General features: G+C 36.3%; 1 protein-coding gene across 2 annotated transcripts in view; it reads left to right on the top strand.

Moving 5' to 3' along the window:
* Positions 1-10,704, top strand: part of KYAT3 (kynurenine aminotransferase 3) — a 67,824-nt gene extending 57,120 nt beyond the window's left edge. Inside the window, exons 12-14 of one of the 2 annotated variants that reach the window (XM_017850863.1) lie at positions 3,101-3,174; positions 3,429-3,515; positions 10,236-10,704. In XM_017850863.1, coding sequence (XP_017706352.1) covers positions 3,101-3,174; positions 3,429-3,515; positions 10,236-10,298 — 224 coding nt within the window. In that variant the 3' untranslated portion in view covers positions 10,299-10,704. The remainder of the gene's footprint in view (positions 1-3,100; positions 3,175-3,428; positions 3,516-10,235) is intronic. The other variant, XM_017850867.1, reaches the window with a different exon arrangement.
* Positions 10,705-10,936: the final 232 nt, after the last annotated feature.

Raw genomic sequence — 10,936 nt, forward strand, 5'->3', positions numbered from 1 at the left:
AAAAAAAAAAAAAAAAAAAAAAAAAGTTTTCTATGCAGTAATATATAAATAGAAATGATTGTATCTAAATCAAAAATCAATGACACATGGCCGGTGTAGTGATTCCTGTCTGTAATCCCAGAACTTTGGGAGGCCAAGACAGGAGGATTACTTGAGCCCGGGAGTTCACCACCAGCCTGGGCAACGTAGCGAGATCGTGTCTCTTAAATTTAAAAAAAAAAAAAAAAATCAGTGACACATAGGAAGGGAAGAAAGCAAATATTTCGGTCACCTAGGTTGACATAGTATTGTAATTAGCATTAACTTGAGACTAAACTTCCTGGCAGTAAAGGCAAATAGAAAAATGAAATTAGTTACGTAGTTTTGAATAAAAGGAAACTTAGCTTTTAGATAAGAACAATTCTTTCCTGGAACTAAACTCTTCCAGATAGTAAACTGGATTTATCACATTGTGACATTAACTATCAAAAGAACAGTGATACAACTCAGAATATTACATTAAGCTCCTAATTAATTTCCATTTCTTTCCTCAGTCAATCCATTCTATATGCAATACTAATTTAGGTCTTAGATCTTGAATTACTGTGGTGATAATAGGAGCAAAAAAGATTTTGGTTAGGAAAGCTTTTCTGATAATGAAAACAAGATTTTTTCATGGTCTTCCTTCACCCATGTGGAAAAATATTAATGTCCACAAAACCTTCCTATATATAAAAAAATTTATGTTTTGTTTTACTCTTTCATCTGCTTAATTTGCAATGTGATAATTCTTCCAGATACTAAAAGTTGGCCCATAAACTAGAGATAGAAACAAAAACTCTTATTTAATCATAGCTTGAGAATAAAAGTAAACCATAATATTCACGAAAATAGTAATTATTTCCCTTTATAATTAATAGCAAGGGCTGACTAGTTAATATTTGAGAATTTATGATATAGTATGAGTTACATTAGGAGCTTTGCAAATATATTCTCACAAAAGCCATATGAAATTGGTGCTATTATATCACTATTGATAGAGAAGAGGAGATAATCAAGTAGTTTACTGAAGTTAATCAACTAATAAGTATCAAAGCTGGCCTCTGAATCCAGTAATTAGAAGACAAGATTTCAAATGAGATTGCTACAGTTTTTCTAGTGAAATAATAGGATCCAAAATTATGGAGGAGATAGTAAGAATGCAAAAACAAATTTCGGCCTTCATAAATTACTTAAATATGCTCACACATTTGATTTAAACTCTTACCATCAATAAAGAAAGACTTTATTTAGTTCCCATGTCTAGCTGAGGCATGTCAAAAGAAATAGATTCCAACTTCCTTCTGTCTATAAAACCTTTATAATTATATTTATTCCCTTCTTTCCTTTTTCAGCACCATGGTGTTACATTACTTTTTTCTGTCAGGGCACCATGGCTCATGCCTGTAATCCCAGCACTTTGGGAGGCCGAGGCGGGAGTATCACTTGAGGTCAGGAGTTTCAGACCAGCCTGACCAACATGGTGAAACTCCATCTCTACTAAAAATACGAAGATTAGCCGGGCATGGTGGTGCATGCCTGTAATCCCAGCTACTCAGGAGGCTAAGGCAGGAGAATTGCTTGAACTCGGGAGGTGGAGGTTGCAGTGAGGTGAGATCGCACCATTGCACTCCAGCCTGGGCAACAAGAGCGAAACTCCATCTCAAAAAAATAAATAAATAAATTCTTTTTGTCTAAGCTCTACAAGAATAAATGTGTAGCAGAGTGTCAATTAGAGTTATTAATCTCCTTCTATTCCCTTAGGTATTCACTCCTTTCTCTGGCTTCCTATATACCTTCAGTACGGTGCTGTTGTATACCTGTCACATGGAATTTTTATGTACTTTACAATTAGACTAAGTTTTTTAGCTGGTATTTTTGTTAGGGCCAAACCCGAATTACACATAAATACCTTGAAACAATAATTTAACTTCCTTCTCTGTAAACAGAGGATTATAATTACCTCTCAGAATTGTGGTAACAACTAAATGAGATGATCATGTAACATGCTTAACCAATAATAAGTGTTCAATAAGTTGCAGTATGTTGTTAGCGTTATTACTTGGAAATTTTATGTTCTCCTTAAAACACTTAAGGGAGAATGGAGATTAAAACACCAGGTAAAAGGATAGTAGGGCTTTGTTTTAAAAATACAGGCGAACCTTTCTTCAGTGTCAAAGGTTTTACATGATTAATTTGAAAAGAACCACTAGTATTTAATGTATAGAAGAAAGAAGTAAGGTATCTGCCTCAATGTGTTTTGAGCAATACATTATAAAATTTCATTGATAACGATAAGCATCAACATTAGTTGCTTTAGGGCGCTCAAAAAGATCAAAGAGTATTAAGTCAATAACGTTGAAACAATATGAAATGTGGATTGCTGAAACTGAATGCCAGAGATAGATCTTGCCCAGACCTTAAAGCAAGATTGAGGCAAGAGCAAGTAGGAGTATATATTTGACTTTTTCACAAATTTAAAAAACAGTATAATATATGGAAGTAAGAGATGAAATATAACAGTAGCATTTGGAAGAGCTAAACAGATATCCTGTATTTATAAATAATGAATAATATTAATTTATTCATTCAACACATATACTTTTTGTCACTTATATGCTAGACACTGACCTAGCGGTTGGGAATACAATAGGTTACAAAACGGAACTTTACTTTTATGGAACTTATAGTCTAATGGGCGGCTATGTGGAGATATAATCATTGCTGATGAATACTTATAAATTTAGCAGTTATTTCCTTAGTAATAATCATAGAATCTTATTTCTAAATGGAAAGGCATCCCTCCTCTGCCCTTCACCTTTTCTACTCTCTTCCTGTGCTGAAAGCTGCATGTATAAGCCTAATCACCCTAATGTATGTGTGAGTACTGCCTTAGACTATCAGTAAAGCTCTGCGAATTCACTTCCCACCCCACCGTGCAGTGTGAGACTCCAGCATATTCTGTGACTATGTTCTGAGAAAATTTAAACAGGAGAAAATGTTGAATCTTGATAGACTGAAATGAAATACATGTTGCATCAGATGAAATTCATAGGCCACCTAATTTTCATTGTGGTTTTAGATCCAGACCTCTCTGATATGAAGAATAATGAGCCTTATGACTATAAGTTTGTGAAATGGATGACTAAACATAAGGTAATGTTTATTGTCCTTTACAAGATTGTATTATATTTTATAGTTAATTTATGAAGGAAACCTGCTAGTATGCTTTGGAATCGATCAAACGTAATGTTGTTATATGATACTCCACTTGTGGCTTTTAAAAGCGTTTTTCTTTTTGGAAATTATTGCGACTATTTAAAAGTATCTAGTTGCCTCTAGTGTCTATAGTACCAAAATTAATATTTGAAGTGTAAGTAATTTTCTTATTATATGTTTCTATTTTTCAGAAACTATCAGCCATCCCCGTTTCAGCATTCTGTAACTCAGAGACTAAATCACAGTTTGAGAAGTTTGTGCGATTTTGCTTCATTAAAGTAAGTTCCTTGCTCTATTGAAAACACATATATAGTATCCTCATTTCCATTTGTAAAGCACTATTTTCTTCTGTTTCTAAAAATGATATGCTCATATGCAGTTTTTAAATTTTGGCTTATGGTTTTAAAATTAACTGCTTACCAAAATAAAATTCAACACTTTTTGAAAGAAGACAACATAATATAGACCCCTTACCATGTAATATGATAATTTCCAGCATTCACTGAAAAATTACTAGACATAGGAAAACAGAAGAAAATGTGACCTGTAGCAAAGCAAAAAATAAGTTGATAGAAATAGGCCTAAAGGTGACCCAAATCTAGAAATTAGCAGACAAGGACTTTAAAGTAAACATTTGAAGTATGTTTAAGAAATTAGATGAAAACGTGGTTATAATAAGTGAACAGAGAGATTCAAACTATTAAAAAAAAAAAAAAAAAAAAAGAACCAAGTGGAAATTCAAGAACTTAAAAGTATAATATCTGCTATGAAATACTTATAGGGATAACAGAGTATTGAAGATGTCAGGAAAAAAAAACAGCCAGAGGTCAGGTGTAGTGGCTCATGCCTGTAATCCCAACATGTTGGGAGACCAAGGCAAGAGGATTGCTTGAGTCCAGGAGTTCAAGACTAGCCTGGGAAACATAATGAGATCCTGTCTTTATAAAAAAATGTTTAATTAGCCAGGCTTGCTGGCACATGCCTATGGTACTCGCTACTCAGGAGTTTATGGTACAAGGATCGCATAAGCCCAGCAGGTCCCCGTAGAAATGTTAACTAACTTCTTATCAGAAACAATGGAGACCAGAATACAATGAAATAACATCTTCTGAGCACTGACATAAAAAAAAAAAAAAGCCTAGAATACTATATCTAGGAAAATATCCTTTAGAAATGAAAATGAAGTAGATATCCCTGAAGAGTGAAAGTTGAGAGATTTATCACCATCAAACTTCTCCTCCTTTTTTAAAAGGTTCCAAGTATGTTACTGCTGTTTTTAAAATGTAGTTGGTACTGAAAATAGTCTTACTAAGATCAAGACACTTTATCAACTCACTCATCTTTAAACCTAGTCAGAGTAACATAGACACTGTTTTCAACTTTTAGAGACAACCGATAGACAGACTATGCCAGACTTGCCCAGAATAGAATATAAATATTAACAACCTAACAATGTAAACATTCAATTGACTGAAATTTTAAAGAACGGTAACACTATTAATATCCATCATCTTATACTGGATTGAGAAATAATGGTATATTTTTTGAATTTTTTTTTTTTTTTTTTTTTTAATTTAGTTTCGCCTTTTCCCCCCTGCTGGAGTGCAGTGGCCGGATCTCAGCTCACTGCAAGCTCCGCCTCCCAGGTTTACGCCATTCTCCTGCCTCAGCCTCCCGAGTAGCTGGGACTACAGGCGCGGCCACCTCGCCTGGCTAGTTTTTTGTATTTTTTAGTAGAGATGGGGTTTCACCATGTTAGCCAGGATGGTCTCGATCTCCTGACCTCGTGATCCACCCGTCTCGGCCTCCCACAGTGCTGGGATTACAGGCTTGAGCCACCGCGCCTGGCCTATTATTTGAAATTTTAAACAAAACTAACAGAAGAAAGAAGTAACATAGGACTTCCAGTTTTAAAATGGTAAACCCAGCCCTTCCCTAATCGCTTTTTAGAAATTATTTAAAAACAACTAAGAGAATAGAAAACAAATTCCCCAGTGTTTAAGGAAAGGTTGCTAAATACTGTGAAGGTGATAGTAGAGGGAAGATACCTAGAAAGGATCCTGCTTTTACATCTTCAAATTACAGACAAAGCCAGAAGGCAGCATACTCGTTATTGAGAACAATAGAAGCAGTTGATGCACTGGCAGCAGGAACTTCTCTAGACCGTTTGGCATCGTGGAGGAAACAGGGCAAAAACATACAGTCATGTCATCCAGAAACTATGTGAGGCAGGTGGAAAGGAGACTCTGGTTGGTCTATAGATTTCCTCATTTACTCCTGTCATTTTGCGAAAAGCTATGTTGAAGCAATGCAGAAGAGATGTATTAAATTGGGGATAACCAATGTAATTATTTGGTAAGAAGTCTGGTCTAAAAGAACTCCCGCCCACTGAGTTAAATTTTACTATGTAAATTTTCAACTCTATTAAATTTTACTATGAGACAAGGAGAATTTCTGCTCTTTTCTGGTGCTGCCCCAGCTTCTCCCTTATACAAATCAGCAAATCTATCTTCAAATCACAGACAAAGCCAGCAGGTAGCATGCTTATTACCCAGAACAATAGGTATAGTACATGCTTTGGCAGTGGAAGCTTACAAAGAGAATTCAATAAAAAATGATTAATAATCAAAGGGGAGGGTCCAGGTGTGGCGGCTCACACCTGTAATCTCGGCACTTTGGGAGGCCGAGGCAGGAGGATCATTTGAGGTCAGCAGTTCACAACCAGCCTGACCAACATGGTGAAACCCCATCTCTACTAAAAATACAAAAAATTAGGGTGGGTGTGGTGGCACATGCCTGTAATCTCAGTTACTCGGGAGACAGACACATGAGAATCACTTGAACCCAGGAGGCAGAGGTTGTAATGAGCTGAGATTGCTCCACTGCACTCCAGCCTGGGTGATGGAGTGAGACTCTGTCTCAAGAAATATAGTAACAATAATAATAATAATAAAAGAGGAACCAACTGTGAATCTGTATAGGACACTGTAAGGAAAAGAGAAAGGTACAAGGAAAAACAAGTGTTAGAGAATATTCACCCAAAAAAAAATGTTGCCATAGAGCAAATAAAATTAGTGCTATTTCAAATTTAAAACCTTTAAAATGAGAAATTAAAGCAGAGATTTTATGAATTCAGGGAAGATAGAGTAAGATATTATAAGAAGATCAAATGGGAGCTATCAGAGTTCAGGTAGGAAATTGAAAAGAAAAAATAAAGCTATTGGAAATTATGGTGACATTATTTGCTGAAATAATGAACACTAAAAGAACACTAAATACTTCCGTAAGGACATTAAGGATGGAGATAAGTGAACAAAAGGAAGTGGAAAGGAACAAATAATTTTTAAAATGTTAGGCAGAAAAATTATTGATGGAGAGGAAAAATAAAATACGTAGAGTTGCTAGAAAAAAATAAGAGCAGAACAAATGGAACCTGGAAATAATAATAATTGTCACACAATTATTAACACTGAGATATACCTCGCTTGATATATTGGGCTTCAAAGACAATTCCTTTGAGCACCTAGACAATAAGATTAAGGCCTCCAGAGGGGCCAGGAGAGGAGGATCAGTGTGGACCCAGACTCTTCTTACATCAACAGTCAATATTGGCAGACAGTGTGGAAGTAGCTGGAAGTTTCTAGGGAAAGTGGACACACCTAACTCCACCTCTTAGAAAGGCTAAAAATAAAAGAATGACAAAACCATACCAAGAAAATAGAAACTGAAAGAAAGCAGTTTGAATTCAGAGCAAAATAGAAATGATAAAAATAAATAAATCTAAGGCAAAATTAGCACTTTGTAATATTATGGGTAAGATCCTTAGTAGTTGTTAAACTTATAAAAGTTGTCAAACTTATTTCATAGTAAGAGAAATGAAATTAGAATTGCAAAGAAATTTTATTTTATCTCTTAGATTGGAAACAACCAAAACAACTAAAAAGTTTCATAAAACACTCTCACAAATTGAGAGTGGGAGTATAATTTGTAAAATCTCTATGGTGGTTAGTTTGAAAATTTCTATCCAGATGTGATTTCCCATACCCTTTGACCCAACAATTCTACTTCTACAAGTTTCTTGTGGATTTACTTGCACATTTTGAATGACTTGTATTCAAGAATTTTCACTGAGGCATCATTTGTAATAGCAAAATATTGTAAACAACAAAATTATTCACCAGTGGGGGCCACTTGAATAAATGATGGTACATTTACATCGACCTAAATGCCCATCAATGACAGATTGGATAAAGAAAATGTGGTACATATACACCATGGGCTACTACGCAGCCATAAAAAAGAATGATGTCGTGTCTTTTGCAGGAACATGGGTGGAGCTGGAGCCCATTACCCTTAGTAAACTAACACAGGAACAGAAAACCAAATATCACATGTTCTCTCTTATAAGTGGGAGCCAAAAATAATGAGAACTCATGAACACAAAGAAGGGAACAACAGACACTGAGGCCTCCTTGAGGGTGGCGGTTGGGAGCGGGGAAAGGAGCAGAAAAGGTAACTATTGGTGCTGTGCTTAATACCTGGGTGATGAAATAATCTGTACAACAAATCCCTGTGACATGAGTCTACCTATGTAACAAACCTTCACAGGTACCCCCGAACCTAAAATAAAAGTTAAAAATAAATAAACAAGAATAATAAAAAATATACAATTTTAAAAGAAAGATAGATGAAAATCTCTGGAAAATATATAATGAAATCCCAGTGTTGCCTCTGGAGAGAAAAACTGGGTGACTGAGGGAGATAGGTGGGAAGCTGACCTACTTTAAAACAAATATTTTGAAATGCTCTCAACCTAAGTTTCAAGAACTTTTTTCTAAACTATTTCAGAGTAAGTCGTCAACTTAATTACTGATGATGCTTCTATCACCCCCATATACTTTCTTGTGTATTCTTCACAAACAAGACATTGTCCTCCCAAACCACAATATAACCCTCAAAATCATGAAGTTAATGTTGATACTCCATCTAATCCTCAGATCCAATTTAAATGTCATTCATTGTCCCAATAATGTCCTTTTTATAACAATTTATTTAATTAATTCAGGCTAGAATCATGCATCACATTTAGTTGTCATGTCTGCTTCAAGCTAGAATGGTTTCTCAGTTTTCTTTGACTTTCATGATCTTGATACTTTTGAAAATTATCAACGAATTATTTTTAAGAAAGTACCTCAATTTAAGCTTGATGTTTCCTCATGCTCAGATTCAGGCTATACACTTCGGCAGGAAACCACAGAAGTGATGATGTTCTAGCCTTTTCATTGTATCAGGTGGCACATGATTTCAATTATTCTTATTACCAGTGATGTTAACTTTAACCACCTGATTAAGGTGGTGTTTGCCAGTCTTTTCTAGCATAAAGTTACACTTTTTCTTGTTAAATAGTAAACATTTTATAGTAAAGTACTATGAAAATATTCCATATCTCATTAAGCTATTTATTAACTTATTCATATGTATCGATGTGGACTTCTGGATTTTTATTTTATAGTACAGTGGGCTAAAATTTATTATTATTATTACTTATTTTGATACTTAGATTTTCCCAGATTTGGCCACTAGTCATGTAATTACTAATTTAATCAATACTTCTGTATGGGATCAATCTCCTGTCAAAGCCACTGTGCACCCCTCACCTTCCCAGTCCCTGAGAGGATACCCTTTTCCCCGTTCAGGCTTTGACATTTTGTGCCAGGCTGCTACATTACATCTTCATCCTACCTGGGCTTTATCACCCATGCCGACCTGTCCTGTCATCCTCCTGGAGAGGTGCCCCCATCTAGGTCTCCAATACCCCATACCAGGCCTCCACTGTCACCTACTACACAGAAGCCCTTCTTGCCCCTCTTGGGCACTGACACCATGCCAGATGCCTGCCTCACCTCAGCCAGCCTCCAGGACCCTACATGAGGCCACCCTACCATACAGGTGCCTCACTTACCCCACTCAGAGTGTGACATCCTATTGCAGCCAGCACTATCACCTCATGACACCTGTGCTAGCCACCCTGCTCACTCCACTCTGGCTGCAGTGTCCTGAACTAGGGTTGCCAAGGCTCTTCCAGCCCTATACATGGACAGCCGCTTTGCTCAGCCTCACCTATTGGCTTTCAGACTGAATCATNCTCCAGGACCCTACATGAGCCACCCTACCATACAGGTGCCTCACTTACCCCACTCAGAGTGTGACATCCTATTGCAGCCAGCACTATCACCTCATGACACCTGTGCTAGCCACCCTGCTCACTCCACTCTGGCTGCAGTGTCCTGAACTAGGGTTGCCAAGGCTCTTCCAGCCCTATACATGGACAGCCGCTTTGCTCAGCCTCACCTATTGGCTTTCAGACTGAATCATTCTGGTGGAGAGAGAAGACAAAGAAAAAGAAGTAGAGAAACAGAAGATGAACAACAGAAGGCTGGATTTTCTCTGCTTACACCTGTTTAATTTTATGCTATATGTATGAATCATCTATTCAAAAAATAAACTATTTTTCAATAATTACAACTAGGAAACCTTGAAAACAAGGGGCAGAGTAGTGTGAATGAACTAGTTTTTTTGTTTAGAGCAAAGTATAGGTATAGTAGATAATATGTGAAGTTCACAAATAAGGAAATAGAAGCATAAACACATTATTAGATTTTTGGTGGTAGCCATTAGAACTAAAACCAGAAATTGCCGTAAAAGGTTATCTTGAAGGTAGAGGGAGTCATAGGAAGGGGTGGAAAAGGGGTGGAGCAGATAGCTATTATTTTTCAGTGTAAACTCTTCTGTACCCTTTGACCCATTTCTGTAATTATAATTCACTTGGTTAACTGTTTTCCTGTTTTGGGTTCTGCTTTTGCTTTTTCACTTTGAAAATTTTTCTTCACTTGAGATCAGATATTCACTTAAATCTTCATTATGTTGTATATTTAAATATTTGCTTCATCTTGAATTTGTCTATCTGTAATAATGATGATTATTTCTTTAATTTACAGAAAGACAGCACACTGGATGCTGCTGAAGAAATCATCAAGGCATGGAGTGTACAGAAGTCTTGATATGTGCAGAATGGATTAATGTTTGTTAGATGACCTAGTATGGAATTGTTACTTAGTGCTGCCACCTGCTGGATGTTAAAAGATATTTCCGTACAACTGGAATTTAAATATTTCCATTATTTTTCCAAAGCAGTTAACCCAACTCCTAACAATATTCAGGGGATCTGACCTTTTTTTTCAGTTGAAATGTATTAACACATCTTCCATGATCATTTTTTAAGAGAGTCAGCATAACATAGTGGATAAGAACTGTGAGATGTTTAACCTCTCAGTAACTTGGTTCCTTCGTTATAAAATGGGAATAAATTCAGTACCTGTTTCATATGAAGGTCATTTCTGAGAATTAAATGGACTAATGTATGCAAAAGCCTGGCAAACAATAAACACTCATCTGACTTTAGCCGGTTTCATGTTTCCACCATTGTGTAAAAACTCCTAACCAGTTCCACCCCTCTACCACATGTATTTTGTTTTGTTTACCCACCTGTAGTTCCTCCCCTTCATTTACCAATGGCCTTGAACTCTATTCAAGTTTTGCTTCATACCCCGAGTACTGCTATCATTTGCGGTGGCTTCAGGTCCACATGGATTAGCCAGGCTTTCCATACTTTGACCTCCTCACCTCTGGTGATGTTCAC

The sequence above is a fragment of the Rhinopithecus bieti genome, unplaced genomic scaffold (assembly GCF_001698545.2).
Source record: "Rhinopithecus bieti isolate Rb0 unplaced genomic scaffold, ASM169854v2 scaffold_1467, whole genome shotgun sequence".
NCBI lineage: Eukaryota > Metazoa > Chordata > Mammalia > Primates > Cercopithecidae > Rhinopithecus > Rhinopithecus bieti.